This window comes from Megascapheus bottae, chromosome 3 (assembly GCF_031878675.1).
Source record: "Megascapheus bottae isolate mThoBot1 chromosome 3, mThoBot2.hap1, whole genome shotgun sequence".
NCBI lineage: Eukaryota > Metazoa > Chordata > Mammalia > Rodentia > Geomyidae > Megascapheus > Megascapheus bottae.
This window is the reverse complement of record NC_143511.1, coordinates 35,362,232-35,381,772: the sequence shown is the minus strand read 5'-3', so window position 1 is coordinate 35,381,772 and position 19,541 is coordinate 35,362,232. Positions and strand designations below refer to the sequence as shown.

The following is a 19,541-nucleotide window of genomic DNA, read 5'->3' as shown; positions in this document are numbered from 1 at the left end:
CTGTATTTTATTTTCAAATTTTCACCTCATTTTATTGAAGGGATTAGAAACTTGTGCTACTGAGGTTGCGGCACCTCACAGCAAGACAAGATAGTCAGTGGGGCTGACATGACAAGCCATAGTGCTAGCCAGGCATCCTACCATAGTGGAGGAAGCAAAACTACGAAGATAGGAGGAGGTAGCAAACATCCCCAACACCTAAAATAAGCATTTCCATTTTTAGATAGACCATGCATTTTAAAAAACAGGGTCCCCTTGTAACTGGTGATATTTCATCATCGCCAACTATGATAGAGTCTCAGGTTTAGAGACTTTTGACTCAAATATTTAGGCCATCAGAAGATTTGAGTTTCATCTTTCAGCTCTATATCCCAGATGGAAAAAGAGGCTGAGTTCTTGAAATGTCACACGAGTACAGCTGGACAGGTGGTGCCAATGCCCAGGCTTGCTCTAAAAGTAGCTGCATTTTTTTTTCCTCCTGACTTTTCACACTACTCTCACTCAGCATGTACCCTAAGAAACAGCTCAGTGTTATAAACAAGGACAGAATGGGGGCAGCAGCTAAGGGGAGGCATGGAATCAAAAGCTGCTATATAGCCAAGACCATTTCACACACACACACACACACACACACACACACACACATAAAATAAAAAACCCCAGCATTGGGAGCACTATTGGGTCATGGTCCTCTCAAACAACTGCTAGAAGCATACACAAACAAAACTGTGTTAGGTGTCCCATGTCAGGGTCAGCTGCACCAAAGTCATGGTCCAGGAAACAGAGCGACTTCATGTCTACCAATCCCCATGGCATTCCCAAGCTGTTCTGGTTTTCAAGTACAATGAGGTGTTGGGGGCTGTTTGGTCACAGAAAAACAAGCATTAAAGAATTCTGACAGTGTGATCCAACTATCAACTTCCATACTTAAGAAATGATTGTAAGGGTTAAGCAATGGGGGCAGTTGAGATTTTTCCTATGTGGAAACAGGGGTCCAAGGTTTATTTACATAAACCATGGATTACACATGCAGTAATGGGAGGGAAATCTCTTCTTTAGAAATGGGCATCATGAGGCTCATCGTCCAGTTGCAGTTCACCTCAGTGCTGAACACAGGGCTTCCAAGGACCCAAGTCTTGAGAGCAGTAAACCAGGAAATGGGAGAAGCAGTGCAAGGAGAAGAGGGCATCAGGGCTGGAATTTCTAAAATGAGCGTTTACTTCACAGACGACTTGGCACAACGAGGCTGGGGTGTCCCATCCAGGGGGACGTCAAATAGGGCCAAGAACCTGGAGGGAGGAATGAAAGGGACAGGAGACACGAAGAAGGCAGCAAGATAAGCGTCCTGGTCAAGCTGCAGATTTTATTTTTCACACAGGGGTTTATGTGCCTCTTCAGGAGAGGCAGGAGCAGGTTGGTGTATAGGAACTGCTCGGGGTAGGGGGTCAAGTATTAGGATGTTTGCTCAGGGTAGAGGCCATGTGGTAGGATGTTTGCATATCAACCCAAGCAGGCATGTGTTGCTACTTGACCTAATTCCAAGATGCAGGCACATTCTTACACTAAGAATTCAGGGAGGGGGAGAATGTCCCTGACATCTCCTCCCTTCATCTTCAGATAAGTGAGGGGCAAAGATTTAGGCAATATCTTAATTATGGTAGGCATTAATCTGAGAGAGGGGACAGAGGCCCTGATCCCTAGAAAGGAGGCCATGTTGAGCAAGAAGCAAAACACACTGGCTGATGTGTCTGTCTTTCTGCTGAGGCCAAGCATCTTTTTAAAGGGGGAGTGTTTAATAGATGCCAACCTCCATGCCATCAGGCATATCCCGCAGGAGACCCCGAGACTGATGGCCGTTTAGGGCGTCTCCTTGCAGCCTTAGCTGCACCTCACGCAGATGCCTACACCCGTCAACTGCAGGTGCGTATCCCTCGGGTGGGGATTACGGTTCCTCTGTGGGCCCCATAGTCCTCATACCCATTTAGCATCTCCCATGTTTAGGCTGTAATGGCTGCAACCACCTAGGGGACTTTGAGTTTTCCAGCCCTCTCAGGAGACAGCTGTGAGGTGGTGGGGGAATCAGGCAGGACAGAATATGTGGGAGCAACCTCATCTCTCAGCAACTCCAATGGAATGTCACACCTCCTGCTGGGTTGCCTGCAAATTTCTGCGCAAACTGGTTAAAGCAGCTTAACCTAAGGCCTGACTTCGGTGAATTCTCCCAATGATTCCCTGGTCCCTTTATCTAAAGGGGATTGATGGGTGGAGATTCAGCTTCTGTAACTTCTTCAAGCTGACTCAGGGGCGTTGACTCTATCCTAGCTAGGGACCCTAAAAGCTTAGCCTATTTTACCAAGAGGTTGCCAAGATTACATATCAGGAGGGATATTTTACTCCAAATTGGAGATTATATAAAACATTGAACAACTGCACAAACTCTTTCTTTGGCTACAACAGTGTAGCTTACTTAGCACACATTTGTAAAGGCATTTTCCTGATTGTCTGGGGTACTTAATCCCTGAGACTCTTAACTATGCTTCAGTTGCCAGATCTAAACAGATCAACAGGGACACAAGCCTCAGATCCACAAACTTTCCTGAATTTGTGGCTGGTGTCAAATCAAACTTCGCTCAGTTAGAACTTTAAACTACCCACTATCACAGATGATTGACAAGTTCCTGCCCAGTTATGAAAGGCATGGGCATTAGTAAGGCATGCTTACAAACTGTTCTATGACCTCCCGGCTCTGATTAATTTGGAATGGCTAAGCACGAGTGACTCTAGGATCTGACATCGTCTCTGCTATCCAAGCAGAGGCTTTCTGCATCTGGATGCTTTATTTCTTTTGTCCCAGTAGTGTCTGTCCACACAGGGATAAACATCCCATTGGCATTTCACTTTGTTGGTGAACTCGGGGCCTGGGCACTGTCCCTCAACTCTCCAGCTCAAGGCTTGCACTCTGCCACTTTGAGCTCCAAAGCAACTCTGCCCCAGCATTCTGCTGCTGGCAGATGAGACACCACAGTCTCACAGGGACTTTGCTTTGCCTGGGCTGGCTTGAAATTGCAGCTTTCAGATCAATGAGTCCTACAAAAGGCCACATTACTCCAATTAAAGCAACAAGGTGGTCAACACAGAAATAGCCTCTGAGCATGATCTTACCTGGAACCTGGTAAGAGCCAAAGTTACATCTGAATATGGATTGCTGTCCTCCATGGGCCTGCTGGAAATTGCTATAAGGAGACTTACAAGAGCAGGCTAAATAGCAATTAAGCAATCATTTTGGTAGTCCTATTTTTCCTTTTTTTCTTACTCTCTCTTGAAACAAACATTGAGGACAACTTCACTTTCAAATTTTGTTCAGAAACCCATTTCCAATGTTCTTTAAAACTGTTACTGATATTTGCTTAAATAATTATCACTTTAGGCTTTATTTGCATTTGAAAAACCTTTAAGGGCCCAGGAAACCCCCCCTTTGCCTCCAGGCCTTTTAAAAGAGGCTTGTTTTTTTTTTGTTTTTTGTTTTTTGTTTTTTCAGTCTAGATTACTGCCTAGAACTCCAACAACAGTTTACTCAAATTTTTCCTTAATGCAAGAACTACAAACATCCTTAGTACACCAAAAGTCTAAGTCTGGACTTAGTTTCCTTCTTTTTCTAAAATAAGTCCATTTGCAATCCAGTAACATGAAACCAAATCGTACGGAGATAAACTTTTAAATATTCCTTTTAAAACTCTTCTCCCCAATTTAGTCCATTTTAGGGGGCAGTTTAAGAAACATTAATCACATCACCTCTGACATTGATAAACAAATTCTGATATTTCTCTCCAAATTGTTACTCAAGTTAATAAATTCCAAATTCCCTAATACCTCTGTGCTAAACACTTACCACAATGTTTACAATGTAAACAGCTCTGTGCATTACAACACCAGATTTTTAAATGCAGATTTCATTTAGAAAATACTTTTTCTACTTTAAGAAAAATACTTTTTACCAGTTCCTCTTTAAAGCAATGTAACATTGCTTTACAATGAAACATTGTAAAACATTCAAACCTAATAATTTTCTTGAAGTTTAGACTTAGATTTTCCCAATTGCCTTTGTGTTTCAAATATGAGCTCATCCATAGTTTTATACAGCATTCATATTCAAAGATCTTAAAGCGTGCAAAATTAATATTGGCTGTTCATTTTCCGGAAATTTTAGTATCATGAGGGTTTTTTTTTTTTTGCCAATCTTATTCTTGGAGGTGACAAGCAGGTTTTTAAAACAAAGCTTTCTAACAAGGCAACTTAGCTGAAATTTATTCTTCCAGAGCTTGTTTCTGATATGAGACATACTACTTTTTGCAGATAAAAGTTGGGTGGGAGTCTTAAACCTAGGAGAACTAAGACTGAAGTCTGTGTCCTGCCACCAACTGTCTCCAGACTGTCACTGAAGCAGGTTGTTAGGAAAAAGGAAACTGGACTAAGCCTGCAGCTGCTTTGTCTGACTTCCGCTCACCTCAACTGCAGCTGAGTGGGAGGGGCCATACCAGGCCCTAGACCTACCCCAGGTGTGGACAAAACTTTTATTTTCCAGAAATAATTCAATAGATACCCAAGGAAAAACAAGAACAAGACAGAGAAGCAGAGACTTTTAAGAGACTCTCAAACAAAACCAGACATTCACTTACAACAGAAAATGGGACTCAGTCGGATACATTTAACACAAGAACACGAACTCGGATGAACGTTCTCGCCGAACAACTGATTTAGACATGTCTTGCCGGTGAGACTCTCAGGCATGCCCTGTTACTGACAAGAAATCCAGAAGAGGGTCAAGGCATCCCTTGACCACCCAGGCCTTACAGAGCTTGTTGCGTCCAGCAGACATACAGGGTGGTCGGCCGACTCTTACTTACCTTCGGGGGCCTTTGCTTTAAACCTGGGCGTCTTTTCCAGAAAAGGTTGTTAAAGGAAAACCACTGTTTCTAGAAAAAAGCAATCTTTTATCTCAATAGCATAAATATACAAATTATTAGGAATTGATGAAAGACTTGGGAGCCCTGGTTGGGTGGCTCCCGTGAGCATATTTACTGCAGGGAGATCATGAAGAAGCCTATATTTGAAACTTGTATTTGCCTGATCCTTATTAATTTTAGTAGCTCCAATTGTTTTTCCCGCCAATAGGCCGTTGCTCCCCATGCGATTAGACTCTAGCCCCTGGAATTGGGAGAGCAGTTCTATGCCAATTTTTTCATAACTACTGCAGTCATCATAGAATGTCACAACATCCGTATCTTGTCCCTAACTAGAGATTATAGGGTAGGCCCTCTTTAAGAGCAGCGGCTGGATGGCTCTACCCAGGACAGGGGCATGCCAATTGCTAAGATGCTGCTAGGCCAGCTATGCCCAGGAGCTGGGAACTTAAGGCCTGAGAGGCAGGCGATTGTAGCTCCTCAGGGACAGGGTATTTTAGGTGGAGTTAGGCCTTCTGTCTGGCCTGAAAGGCGTCCCTGTGGGGGGTGGGGTTTAGGACTCCTCGCAGAATATCGTTGAGGGGCAAAAGGATATTATTAGGCAATTTTAAATAAGGCCTGAGCCATTGAATATATACTAGAAGATTTGGAAATCATTAAGGGTATGGAGGCAGTCAACACGAAATTAAATGTGAGGTGTTAAATCTAATTCCTGCTGTAATTTTAAACCCAAATACGTCAAGGGATCTAGTCACTGGACTTTTATCAGGAGTTACTTGCAAGCTGAGATTAAGAAAGGCTTTAGAAAGTTCCACAAAACAATTTTGTAGCTCTGGCCTGTCCTGAGCCACCAACAAAATATCATCAGGGTGTAGGGGAATTGTATAAAAGCAGTCTTTGAGATCAATGATCATTTTAGCCACTTAAAAACAATTCCTTGTCAAACACATTTGGAAAAGGCTATTTATGCTGTACATGGCCAAGCGTGCACTATTTATAGTTTCAAGCAGAAAATGTTCCTTATGTGACCACAATTGCAATCATTACATGAAAATTCTTATAAAAACATGAATCTTCTTAATAAACAATCTCCAACTCTCTGCCAGTTAATCCCATTAATGGTTCCCTCCTTGGGGAACCAAGGATATAATTCTTCCCCATGATCAAAAAATGCCTTTCAATCCTTCCTTTTAACGCAAGTTCCTCGTGTCTTGAGGGCCTCTTTTTAAACCTGAGATGAGCAATTCCTGTGACGATGATACCTGTGCCATGGCCAGTCACTTACCTTGCGCCGTCTTCACTGCTCAGCGTTGACCGAAACTGATGTCTTGGGTGGGTAGCTCCGAGCCGGTCACACAATCACTTGGATCCAAGTTTTCCTGGAAGACAGCGTTCCTCAGCCTCGCTAGCTCCCGGGCCCCACTTTGGGTGCCATTTGTCCCGTCCAGCGGGACATCGACTAGGGCCAAGAACCTAGAGGGAGGAATGAAAGGGACAGGAGACACAAAGAAGGCAGCAAGACAAGCGTCCTGATTAAGCCGCAAATTTTATTTTTCACACAGGGGTTTATATGCCTCTTCAGGAGAGGCAGGAGGGGGTGGGGTATAGGAACTGCTTGGGGTAGGGGGTCGGGTAGTAGGATGTTTGCTCGGGGTAGAGGCCAGGTGGTAGGATGTTTGCACATCAACGCAAGCAGGCACGTGTTGCTACGTGACGTAATCCCAAGATGCAGGCGCGTTCTTACACTAAGAATTCAGGGCGTGGGAGAATGTCCCCGACCCTGGGGTGGGCAGCATCTTAGTGCTTGTTCTTGGTTGCCTCCCTTGCTGCAGCAATCAATGGGATGAGGCAGGAGAGGGGCTTGGCAACCTCGAGGAACGGATGCTGCAGGAGCTCTTTAGCTGAGCCTCTCTTTTCCACATGCATCTCGAGACAGCGGTTTAAAAAGTCCCGGAAGATAGCCGACACCTTCTCTGGGTTCTGAAGTTCCGGAGTGCCACTGGTGGCAATGAGGCACAAGGCCCTCAGAGGGTTTTCATTGAAGTATGGGGGCTCTCCTTCCATCATTTCAATAGCCACGATGCCCAGGGACCAGATGTCAACCTCGGGTCCATAGGGCTTTCGTGTTACCACCTCGGTGCCATCCAATATGGCGTTCCCACCATGGTGCTCCTTTTGCTCTGTTCTGGAGTTATCTGTGCACAGAATCCAAAATCGGTTAACTTGACAGAGCCATCCTTTCCCAACAGTATATTGTCGCTCTTGATGTCTCTGTGAATGACTTGATTCGAATGTAGGAACTCTAGGGCCTGCAGACACTCACGGCACACAGCAGCAATCTGTCCTTCATCCATGCAGATTTCTGTCACCACATCTGACAAGGGACCTCCAGCCAAGTATTCCATGACAACCCATAGCTCATCTCCTACAAGGTAATTGTCCAAGTAGTTTGCAATATTTGGGTTCTTGTTTTCCCTCATGACCAGGATCTCATTAATAATCAGCCCTTTCTCCAGATGCTGCTGCAGATTCATCTGCTTAATGGCCACCTCCTGTCCTGTGGCTACATCCATGGCGGTATACACAGTTCCCAAAGCACCGTGTCCAATCTTCTCAAAGCGCGTATACTTCTTCTTAGGATCACCCACACTCACTATGCTCCGTAATTTCTCTAAGATCTCCTCATCAGACATGTTGGGTTTCTTCTGCTGCTTCTCAATATGCCGGGTCAGTGGATCTGGTGGAGTGGTGGTATTCTCAGTAGGTGAAATGGGAGATGTAGCCACGTCCCGAGTTGGAGTGATAGGAAGTGGTTCAGTCACAGTCGGTGTATATACAGACGTTGTGTGCTCTGGATGTGGAGCAATCACTGGAGAAGAGGCATCGTCATCATCATGTTCATCTTCTAAAACTGGAGGCCCCGCAGGGGTCTCAGACACAGTCTTCACTACTCTACTCCTGACTCTTCTGCTCCCCAGTTAACCTCTGTCCACGAGTGTCGTGTCACCTAAGTGTAGAGTGTACACTTGCCCGCATTCTGGTTTCTTTTTCACATTTATTAGTCTCCCCGGGCCTCTGATTTATTTTCTGGCAAGATGGGAACACGTGCCACTACACAGAAGAAAATTGCAAGAAGCAAATAATGGGTTCACACACCACGGGCAATCAATGCTCATCATTGAATCCAAGCACCCGTGTGGGTCTTGAGATCAAAGAAAAGACAAGTACATGGGCTGGGAGTTGGCCTAGTGGTAGAGTGCTTGCCTAGCATGCACGAAGACCCAGGTTCGATTCCTCAGTACCACATACATAGAAAAAAAAAGCTGGAAGTGGTGCTAAGGCTCAAGTAGTAGAGCTCTAGCCTTGAGAAAGTCCAAGGACAGTGCTCAGGCCCCGAGCTCAAGCCCAGGAATGGCAAAAAAAAAAAAAAGACAACTGCACATCCACCACTACACAAATGACTCCATGTACATTTCCCTTGTTGCCGGGGCTAGCCGGCAGCAAACCAGGGTTCGCAGATTGGGATTCCTGAAATAGCGGCAAGGACTAGGAAAAATTAAAAGAGAGACAAACAGATGGAGTTCGGGAGGACTACAGCCCAAGTCAGCAGTCCAAGAGGGCTGTGAGCTCCAGACTGGTGCCTAAGACTGTCCTGTTTAATTTAAGTTCCGACCTTAAATACTCTTCTTAAAACTAGGGAACTGCCAGAGGCTACATTCATACAAAATAGTAAACAAGTCACATATAGGATAAATGAGAAAGGATTAACATTGCTTAAAGTCATCCTGATAAAAACTGATTAACATTGCTTAAAGTTAACCTGATAAGAACTGATTGACATTGCTTAAAGTTATCCTGATAAGAGCTGATTGACATTGCTTAAAGTTATCCTGATAAGAGTTACTTCCTTGTGTATACAGTTGTGTAGGTCCAAGATCAGGTCCAAGATCATTGACCCCACAGTCGGTCCCCAACATCTCCCCCGTCTTTCTTTTAAAAGATGCGGACTTGCTTGTCTTAGGTTGGGTGAATCGCTGACTCTGCCTTACCCGTCATGGGGAACTTCTTCAGATCAAGCTGAAGGCCCTGTCTTAGGTTGGTCAGAGAGCATCCCCTCTTATCCTGTCCTTGACTGCAATTCCTCTCCTGGGGGGGGGGGAGGAATTCATCCATCTGGGGCTTAGATCTGCGAGTTGTTCTATTGGTGACTGTTGAAGATGTGACCATTGGACGGGTACTGGCCATAGGCGTTGATTTGTTCCCAGCCATAGCTTCAGTTGTCACTTTACTTGGAGTAGAAACAACAGGAGTTGGCTTGATATTGGCTGTTGGTGGATCTGAAGTGCTGGCAATTCCTCCTTCTTCAGAAGCTGCAGTAGTTTTCAACGTGATCTGTCTCTGCTGTTCTGGGACCTTACTAGTAGGTTCTTGAGGCTCTTTCCTCTGCTCTAAGTGCCTCCCTTGATGCTCTCGGAGTTCTCTCTCCAATCTGCTGATTCGACCTTCTTAATGGGACTTAAGAGCTGTTATACGAACATCAAGTTCATTTTTTTTTTTTGCTGATCTAATGTTCCATTCTCCCCCTTCTTTAAAACAATGCAATAATTCAAACCTAAATGATTTTCTTGATTAAACCTTGAATATGTTCACTCACTCATTCACACACATCCATACCCAAAGATTTTAAAGTGCACAAAATTAATATTGGCCATTCATTTTCCGGAAGTTTGTGTCAAGAGAGCTTTGCCAATTTTACTCTTGCAGGTGAGAACCAGGTTCAAAACAAAACTTTAGAAAAACCATAAGGATCCATATTTAAAACTGGTACCAATTTCAAAGACAAAACTGGACAAGAAAAAATATGTAACACGAACAAGACAAAGAAACAGAGACTTTTACACTTAACACAAAAACATGAATTCAGGTCTTTTCCCCATTACTGGATGCATTACTGGAGGGTTGGGGGTGAAGGTCCAGTGAGTCGCTCCTTGGATGACCAGTCACTCTCCAGAATCCGAACATAGCGTTCGGGCAGCCAGCGGGCATCATTTTCTTCCTGTGAAAAAACACATACATGCCCTCTACCCCAGGTTAGAACAGGATCTGGTCCGTGCCAAGCACCAGTTAGGGGATCCTTCCATTTTACTAAGGCAAAAGCACGCTGCTCTCTTTTTTCCCAGAATCGCTGAGCAGCAGATAAATTATTTGAATCCAGATTCAAAAAATTTAAAACAAATAAAGCATGATTAAGTATATTCACAGGGGTAGCGGGATATGACTCTCCTTTCTGTATTTTAGCAATTTGATGTTTTAATAATCCATTAGCTCTCTCCACGATGCCTTGACCTTGAGGATTGTAAGGAATGCCTGTAATATGAGTGATATTATAAGAATGGCAGAAGGATTGAAATGCTCGGCCTGCATAGCCAGGGCCATTATCTGTTTTTATTTGCGAGGGAATCCCCATCACAGCAAAACATCGAATGCAGTGAGAAATACAATGTTTAGTAGCTTCCCCGGCAAGGGGGGTGGCCAGGATAAAATTAGAATAAGTATCTACAGTAACATGAACATATTTTAATCGGCCAAATGATGGAACATGTGTGACATCCATCTGCCAAATGTGATTAGAAAGCAGTCCTCGTGGATTTATACCTAAATGAGGAGCTGGTGAGAAGGGCACACAGTTGGAGCAGGTTTTAACTATTTGACGTGCCACTTGTCTAGGTATTTTAAACTGTCGGCGCAAGGCTCGGCTGTTTTGATGATGGATGGCATGTGACTGCTTAGCAAGTTCAACTTGAGTTAAATAAACTCTGGTGGCAGAATCAGTAACTGCGTTACCCTCACTTAAAGGGCCAGGAAGATTAGTGTGAGCTCGAACGAAGCCAAAAAAACAGGGGTGGTTGCGAGAACAAAACAAAGTTTGTACTTGGCGAAATTGGGTCTGGATATTGGAGTTAGTAGTTCCAATAAAGGGAACAGTTTCTATGACTTGAAGAGCACGAATTACATATTGACTGTCTGAGTATAAGTTAAAGGGCTCGTCTTGTAACAGGACGAGTGCTTGTAAAACAGCCTCTAATTCTATCTCTTGGGCGGAGGAAAAACCCGTAACCCAAGATTGAATTTTCCTATTAATGGTCAAAGCAGCCGTTCCATTGGAGGATCCATCTGTAAATACTAAAGCGGCAGAAGATAAAGGCAGGCGAGGCCCGTACTATGGAAGGAAATAGGAACTTATGACACGCAGCAAATTGGAGAAGTTTGTTAGACAGGTAGTGATGCAAAATTTTTCCCGTATAATTGGCCCAAGCAATGGCCCAAGAATCGCAATGGGCGAATAGCCAATCTTGTTGTTGTAAATTATATGGGACACAGATAAAATGAGGTTCCTGACCTAAATATTTACGGGAATCCACTCGGCACATATGTATCAGATTAGCTACAATTCGTAGTAGGGGGTCAGCACTTTGCCGGGTGTTGATGGTAGATAAAGCCATAAATGTGGGCCATCCTGCCACAATACAGCAGTTGGGGAGTGAGAAGTAGCTAAAATGTAAACTCCCCATGGTTTAGAGTAGTCACAATAGGTCACTTGTTGCTGGGAAATTGCCTTTTCTACGATTTGGATGGCCCTCCTGGCGTTGGGATTTAAATTGCGCAAGGATGTAGGGTTGGTATCTCCTTTTAAGAGATCAAAGAGGGGTTTTAACTCTCCTGTGGACAGCTTTAAATAAGGCCGAAGCCAATTTATATCTCCTAAAAATTGCTGAAAATCATGAAGAGTTCTTAAGTGTGAAGTTTTTAATTGTATTTTTTGGCTTTTAAAATAGTGTGGGCCTACTATATGGCCTAAATACGTAAAAGGGGGGTGTTCCTGAACCTTTTCAGCTGCTATTATAAGGCCAAAGAGGCTCAGATCTTGCTTTAGTTGTCCAAAGGCTTGTCGTACGACGATAGGGTCAGAACAAGCCAACAAGATGTCGTCCATATAATGAACAATATAAACAGAAGAGAATTTTTCACGGGTGGAAGAAATGGCTCTAGCTACAAAACTTTGACATAAAGTTGGGCTATTTGCCATGCCCTGTGGGAGCACAAGCCAATGATATCGCTTCACGGGTTCTTTAAAATTAACAGAGGGGACGCTGAAGGCAAAGCGCTTACAGTCTTGAGGTGCCAGGGGTATAGTATAGAAACAATCCTTCAAATCTATAATAATCTTATAAGTATCCTTTGGGATTGCCATGGGGGAAGGCAAGCCGGGCTGTAAGGCCCCCATCAGTTCCATAGTTGCATTTACCTTTCTCAGATCCTGTAACAGCCTCCATTTACCTGACTTTTTCTTTATAACAAAAATTGGAGAATTCCATGGAGAGTTAGAAGGGGCCACATGCCCCAAGTCCAGCTGTTCCTGTACCAGCTGCTGTACTGCAATGATCTTTTCTAGAGAGAGAGGCCACTGTTCGACCCACACCGGTTCTTCAGAGAGCCAATTTATGGGATCAGCATGAGGGGCAGGACAAACAACAGCCCCCGTTAAAGAATACCCTAATCCTTGTCTCGGGGGGGTGAGACTGGGGTTGGAGTGGCTCTGGCTCCCCCTGTGCTGCTCGGCCTAGTCCCCTAAAGGGGAGGAGGCCTTGATCAAGTAACTGCTTAGTGACCGCAGCACTAGGACTAAACATATACACTCCCATTTTTTCCATGATATCACGACCCCATAAATTAATTGGCAGATGATCCAGGACAAATACCTGAAAATGACCAGAGTGCCCTTCCTTATCTCTCCAAACAAGGATCGCACTGCTCTGCTGCGGGTCAGTTGCTTGCCCAATCCCCTGTAGGGAAGTCATAGAGGTTGTCAGGGGCCATTGGGCTGGCCAATGCTTTTTAGATATTACAGACACATCCGCTCCTGTGTCTAATATTCCTTTAAAGGGTTTTTCTTGTATAAATATAGTCATCTCAGGCCTCTCTTGTTTTATGCTTTGTACTCAATAGATATCAGAGATCCAAATCCTCTCTGTCCGCATGGGGCAGAAGAATTAGCAGTCTCCCCATGAGGTAAAGGCACAAGTATTAGTTGTGCTAATTTTTGACCGGCTGGGATCGATACCACGTGTTTCGGGGCAGAGGCCATAACTTTGATTTCTCCAGTAAAATCCTGGTCAATTTTGCCAGGTGTAATCTGTATTCCTTTAAGGGCTGAGCTACTTCGCCCTAACAGCAATCCAGCCACTCCCAGGGGAAGGGGACTGAAGACCCTCGTGGGGAGAGCTTGTGTCCCCATCTCTGGGGTCAATACTGAGCAGGTGGAGGAACAGAGGTCCAATCCTGCGCTGCCTGGGGTGGCACGGAGGAGGCTGCAGACTGATTTTGGGGGGTTGTTAGAAGATGTACTTGTGGCCGAGAAGAGGGAGGGACTGCCCCATGGTTTTGCGGGGCCAGAGGCTGGCCCCTTCTCCAGTTTCCCGAAAACGGGCGGCCATTGTGATTTGTTGCGGACTTGCAATCTTTAGCCCAGTGCTTCCCTTTACCACAGCGTGGACATGTGCCAGGTGATTTTTCTCTCTTTAACCTGCTCTGGCGTGGGCATTGTGTCATCCAATGTCCTACTTGACCACAAGAGAAGCAACTCCCCGGGGGACTAGCAACCCGAGAATGCCGCTGACCTCTATATTTTAGAAATTCAGTAATAGTCTTTCCTTGAGGAGCGGCGGCTAAAGTAAGGCCTGGTACATGGGAGGTTCCAATACCAGCACACAGTGAAATAAAGTCCGTGATTCCTCCCTTATTCCTATGGGGTCTGATAGCCGCCTGACAGGCGGCGTTGGCATTTTCATAGGTTATGTGTCTAACTATAATCTTCCTTGCGTTCTCATCTTGTACTAGGCGGTCTGCAGTCTCCATTAATCGAGACAAAAATTCTAGACAAGGTTCATTCGGTCCCTGTTTAATTTCTACTAAATTTTTTGTACGATTGGAATTACGTAATCTTTTCCAAGCCTCTTTCGCTGCAGCATTTATTTGTAAATAGGCTTCCTTTGCATAACCCAATTGATCTTCGGTGTTTTTATAGGTTCCCTCTCCTACCTCTCCGACCTCATCCAAGCTGCCTTCATTTATCCTGGAGTCCTACCTGGACACATTGCTCTTGGTTCCTTCCTGGTTTTCTTTACTGCCTCCATTTCTTCCTTGGCTATGATTGTAACTCGAAGAGAGATCTTAGGCCGAAGCTCAACCGTGGCCTGATGTGGCCCTGCGTGCAGAGAGCCCCAAGCACTCAACTAGCCGTGCCTCTACTGCTGACTCTTCTGCTCCCCAGTTACCTGTGTCCACGGGTGTCCTATCAACTAACTCTAGAGTGTACTCAGCTCTTGCCCACATTCTAGTTTCTCTTTCACATTCAGTCGCCTCCCCAAGGCTCTGAGTTGGTTTCTGGCAAGAAGGGAACGCATGCCACTGTGACATAGGAAAAAATTTTGGGGGGTGGGGTTCAGGACTCCTCCCAGAATATCGTTCAGGGGCAAAAGGATATTATTAGGCAATTTTAAATAAGGCCTGAGCCATTGAATATCTACTAGAAGATTTGGAAATCATTAAGGGTATGGAGGCAGTCAACACGAAATTGAATGTGAGGTGTTAAATCTAATTCCTGTTGTAGATTTAAACCCAAATAGGTCAAGGGATCTTGTCACTGGACTTTTATCAGGAGTTACTTGCAAGCCAAGGTTAAGAAAGGCTTTAGAAAGTTCCACAAAACAATTCTGTAGATCTGGCCTGTCCTGAGCCACCAACAAAATATCATCAGGGTGTAGGGGAATTGTATAAAAGCAGTCTTTGAGATCAATGATCACTTTAGCCACATAAAAACAATTCCTTGCAAACACATTTGGTAAAGGCTATTTACGCTGTACATGGCCAAGCGCAAGCGTGCACTATTTATAGTTTCAAGCAGAAAATGTTCCTTATGTGACCACAATTGCAATCCTTACATGAAAATTCTTATAAAAACATGAATCTTCTTAATAAACAATCTCCAACTCTCTGCCAGTTAATCTTATTAATGGTTCCCTCCTTGGGGAACCAAGGATATAATTCTTCCCCATGATCAAAAAATGCCTTTAAATCTTTCCTTTTAACGCGAGTTCCTCGTGTCTTGAGGGCCTCTTAAACCTGAGATGAGCAATTCCTGTGACGATGATACCTGTGCCATGGCCAGTCACTTACCTTGCGCCGTCTTCACTGCTCAGCGTTGACCGAAACTGATGTCTTGGGTGGGTAGCAGCTCCGAGCCGGTCACACAATCACTTGGATCCAAGTTTTCCTGGAAGACAGCGTTCCTCAGCCTCGCTGGCTCCCGGGCCCCACGTTGGGTGGCATTTGTCCCGTCCAGCGGGACGTCGACTAGGGCCAAGAACCTAGAGGGAGGAATGAAAGGGACAGGAGACACGAAGAAGGCAGCAAGACAAGCGTCCTGATTAAGCCGCAGATTTTATTTTTCACACAGGGGTTTATATGCCTCTTCAGGAGAGGCAGGAGGGGGTGGGGTATAGGAACTGCTTGGGGTAGGGGGTCGGGTAGTAGGATGTTTGCTCGGGGTAGAGGCCAGGTGGTAGGATGTTTGCACATCAACGCAAGCAGGCACGTGTTGCTACGTGACGTAATCCCAAGATGCAGGCGCGTTCTTACACTAAGAATTCAGGGCGTGGGAGAATGTCCCCGACCCTGGGGTGGGCAGCATCTTAGGGCTTGTTCTTGGTTGCCTCCCTTGCTGCAGCAATCAATGGAATGAGGCAGGAGAGGGGCTTGGCAACCTCGAGGAATGGATGCTGCAGGAGCTCTTTAGCTGAGCCTCTCTTTTCCACATCCATGTCCAGACAGCGGTTTAAAAAGTCCCGGAAGATAGCCGACACCTTCTCTGGGTTCTGAAGTTCCGGAGTGCCACTGGTGGCAATGAGGCACAAGGCCCTCAGAGGGTTTTCATTGAAGTATGGGGGCTCTCCTTCCATCATTTCAATAGCCACGATGCCCAGGGACCAGATGTCAACCTCGGGTCCATAGGGCTTTCTTGTTACCACCTCGGGTGCCATCCAATATGGCGTTCCCACCATGGTGCTCCTTTTGCTCTGTTCTGGAGTTATCTGTGCACAGAATCCAAAATCGGTTAACTTGACAGAGCCATCCTTTCCCAACAGTATATTGTCGCTCTTGATGTCTCTGTGAATGACTTGATTCGAATGTAGGAACTCTAGGGCCTGCAGACACTCACGGCACACAGCAGCAATCTGTCCTTCATCCATACAGATTTTTGTTACCACATCTGACAAGGGACCTCCAGCCAAGTATTCCATGACAACCCATAGCTCATCTCCTACAAGGTAATTGTCCAAGTAGTTTGCAATATTTGGGTTCTTGTTTTCCCTCATGACCAGGATCTCATTAATAACCAGCCCTTTCTCCGGATGCTGCTGCAGATTCATCTGCTTAATGGCCACCTCCTGTCCTGTGGCTACATCCATGGCGGTATACACAGTTCCCAAAGCACCGTGTCCAATCTTCTCAAAGCGCGTATACTTCTTCTTAGGATCACCCACACTCACTATGCTCCGTAATTTCTCTAAGATCTCCTCATCAGACATGTTGGGTTTCTTCTGCTGCTTCTCAATATGCCGGGTCAATGGATCTGGTGGAGTGGTGGTATTCTCAGTAGGTGAAATGGGAGATGTAGCCACGTCCCGAGTTGGAGTGACAGGAAGTGGTTCAGTCACAGCTCCTGCTGGAGCTGCAGGACAGGACGACACAAGAGCTTCTCCGTGCCTGCTTGCTTGGGACTCTTGGAGAAGCGCCACCACCCCCTCCTCCCTGAGCTTTGCCCGCCTGGGAACTTCCACCTAGCCTATTGCTCAAGCAGCCAGCACCCACGCTAGGCTTCAGGCTTCTCTTGCTCCCAGCCCATGGCTACTTCCGGAGTCTCCACCACCCAGTGGTGCCCTGCGACCTCCACCCCTTCCCAGGCTGTGGGTCAGTCCCAGGCTGCGCACCCATAGCCTCTGCCTGGCTGGGCTCCCGGATCCCCAACTGTGCGAGCATGTGGGAGACCCGGCGCTCCAGGTCAGAGCCACACATGTAGAGCCTCAGGTGTGCGCGCAGGCGCTGCAGGCAGGCATGCTGCGATGGTGCCAAGAAGTCCTGCGGGTGGTAGTCCAGCCAGGTGCTCAGGAGGCAGGAGATGGCCCTGGAGGCGAATGGGTGGGAAGCAGAGTGTGAATGAAGGCCAGCCCCTCCTGGGGTCATCCTCACACCCCTGTGATGTTGGCTGCCCTTTCAGAGAGCAGCACATCCCAACAGGGGCACCTTTGAGCTGTGCCACCCCTGGCCAGCCAACCTAAGCTAGGCTGGCAGAGAAACTCCAAGGAGGGATCCAAGACCAAATGCTGGGAGCAGTTCTGGCCCCTTCTGTTGGGGCCTAGCCTCCATCCCTGAAGCCTGATTCTGGCTCAGCCGCAATTAAAGGGCTTTGTCTAGGCATTCGGTCCTTTGCATACCTCTCTTAAGGCATCTCTGTGTACGTGACTCCATTGAACCCCCCGCAGTTTCGCGGGTCTCGCAGCAGCTCAAGTCTCGAGAGCTTTCCTGCACCTGTCCTGCCCAGTACCTGACAGCCCCACCCAGACCCTTAGTGGTAGCACAGAGGCCCTCTTTCTATTGGGTAGCTTCCCAGTGCCCACCTTCTCCTACCCTAACAGTATATAACTAATTGTCTGACGCAATAAAGAGAGGAGAGCATCAGAGAGCATCAGAGATCAGCAGAGATCAGCAGAGATCAGCAGAGAGATCTGATGCGCTTTCATGGTTAACACTGCTTCTGACTCAGCGTGGTTCTTTCTTCCCCGGTGATTGGGGGAGGGCTGGGTCTTCGACACTTACCATCTCGCTCGGCTCCCGGGGGACTACAGGCTGGCCCTGTGTGTCCCTCCCCGTTCCCGTGTTGCTGCCCCGGAGAGGAGCAACACCCTTCTGCTCTTTCCAGTGCCTTCCTCCTCTCCCCCCTGGGCCACTCTCTCCATGCTAGACTCCAAGATGGCTTGCTATCCGGCCTGATATGTAGAGGGGTGTGACACACATCCTCAGGCGCTCTGCTGCCTCATTTCCTAGCATGCTCACCAGGGCTGTCTGCCTTCCAGAACACCCTTGAGCGTGGCGCTGAGCTCTCCCTCACACCTAGCAGCATGTCAGGCCCACTGACCAAGCAAAGATGTGTCTTGGCCTTTTTTGGAGCTCAAGGTGAGTTGAGCAAACCTGCTTGGTAAGGTGTGTGGGGAGCATGCCTTCTCGTGGGGCTCAGCCGTGGACCCAGCCTCTAGTGGTCCTCATATGAGTAGCCCTTGCCTGGGGTTTTCCCTCTGCTGCCGAGGATGCCCAGATCCCATGACTCCCTTGATAATCATAGGTGTTCAGAGCTCCTGATTGGGCCGTGTCTCACTCACAGCCCCAACTCCAGCACACACACACACAGAGGAGTGTGTGCGAGTGCGCCCACGCGCATGCGCAGACCTTCACACTCGAAATCAAGCACACACTCGCAACCATGCAGACACACATAAAGATGAGCACGAGAGTAACACACACATACACACAAACACACACCCATGGATTTTTCTCCAATGTGGAACATGCCCTAGCTGGAGATCGAATCCCACTCACTCACTTGTAGAGCTTGTTTCCAGGGATGACATCCTCGCTGGAATGCGGGAGGATGTCAGTCTGTCCAGAGGAGCCCATGGGGGCTTCCAAACTCCTGAACCTGTTGAGGATTTGAAGCATCACTGGCTAGCCCAGGTCAGCCAGTCCATGTCTGCCCTTCTTGTACCACCAAGCACATTGCCTGCATATTGGCCCTCCATGAGCACTACTTCCCATTGGTGCCATGCATGAGGACAGTAGCCCCTGGGTGATGAGCTTAGGAGTACAGTGCCTTGGCACTTGCCCCAGCCAGCCCTGCTCTGTCTCTTATCTAGGTGGACGAGGTCATGCAGAGAAAACGGGTTGCCTTCTTGTTGAAGAGAGACAGTGCTTTGTTGGAGGTCTCAGAGATACATAGCCCGAGAGGAGAGCCTGCAGGCCTAGACAGGACAGTGCAGCATGTGTGCCTGTGCCAGTGTAGCCGAGGACTTCCCTGCTTTGATCCCCAGGCAGTGGCAAGTGCCAAAGAGGAAGTCTGTGTGAGCAGCCCACGTTGCAGGCTCCACTGCCAAGGCTTCCACTGCAGCTCAGGAATCCTGTGCTATTGGAATTGGCACTCACCTTGTAAACAGCAGGTCCAGGACCTGAAGGGTGTCTGCACACCTTCTGTAGCTGTTGAAGAAGGTGTGGATGAAGGTGGAGTTGTCGAGCAGCTGGGCAAGCACCAGGTGGTCCACCTGCTCCTGCAGTGTGCCTGCCGTGGGGAACTCTGACCCGCAGGCATCGGGCATGCCTGGGGACAAGTCCCCTTCAGTCTGGAGGAGAACCACACAGGGACAGTTCAAGTGCCATGTGCAACACTACAGGAACATTCATGGACACACACAA

At 46.9% G+C, this 19,541-nt stretch overlaps 2 protein-coding genes and 1 pseudogene across 7 annotated transcripts in view; 1 reads left to right on the top strand and 2 right to left on the bottom strand.

Annotated features, from left to right (window-relative positions):
* Window positions 1-19,541, top strand: part of Rbak (RB associated KRAB zinc finger) — a 132,732-nt gene that overhangs the window by 22,237 nt on the left and 90,954 nt on the right. Inside the window, exon 7 of one of the 6 annotated variants that reach the window (XM_090329888.1) lies at window positions 4,354-4,864. The exons of the other annotated variants lie outside the window; for them this stretch is intronic. The gene's annotated coding sequence lies outside the window, so the exon portion shown is untranslated. Of the gene's footprint in view, window positions 1-4,353; window positions 4,865-19,541 lie in introns of those variants that run through there. 6 annotated transcript variants of the gene reach the window in all.
* LOC150065313 (serine/threonine-protein kinase PAK 1 pseudogene) lies at window positions 6,492-14,074 on the bottom strand (annotated as a pseudogene).
* LOC150065312 (serine/threonine-protein kinase PAK 1-like) lies at window positions 15,443-19,478 on the bottom strand. Its single transcript, XM_090329883.1, has 4 exons — window positions 19,275-19,478; window positions 18,679-18,774; window positions 17,012-17,205; window positions 15,443-16,752 (listed from the first exon to the last, which is right to left on the bottom strand). Exons 1-4 carry the CDS (start codon window positions 19,442-19,444, stop codon window positions 15,713-15,715), a joined length of 1,500 nt encoding a protein of 499 aa, XP_090186009.1. The 5' UTR covers window positions 19,445-19,478; the 3' UTR covers window positions 15,443-15,712.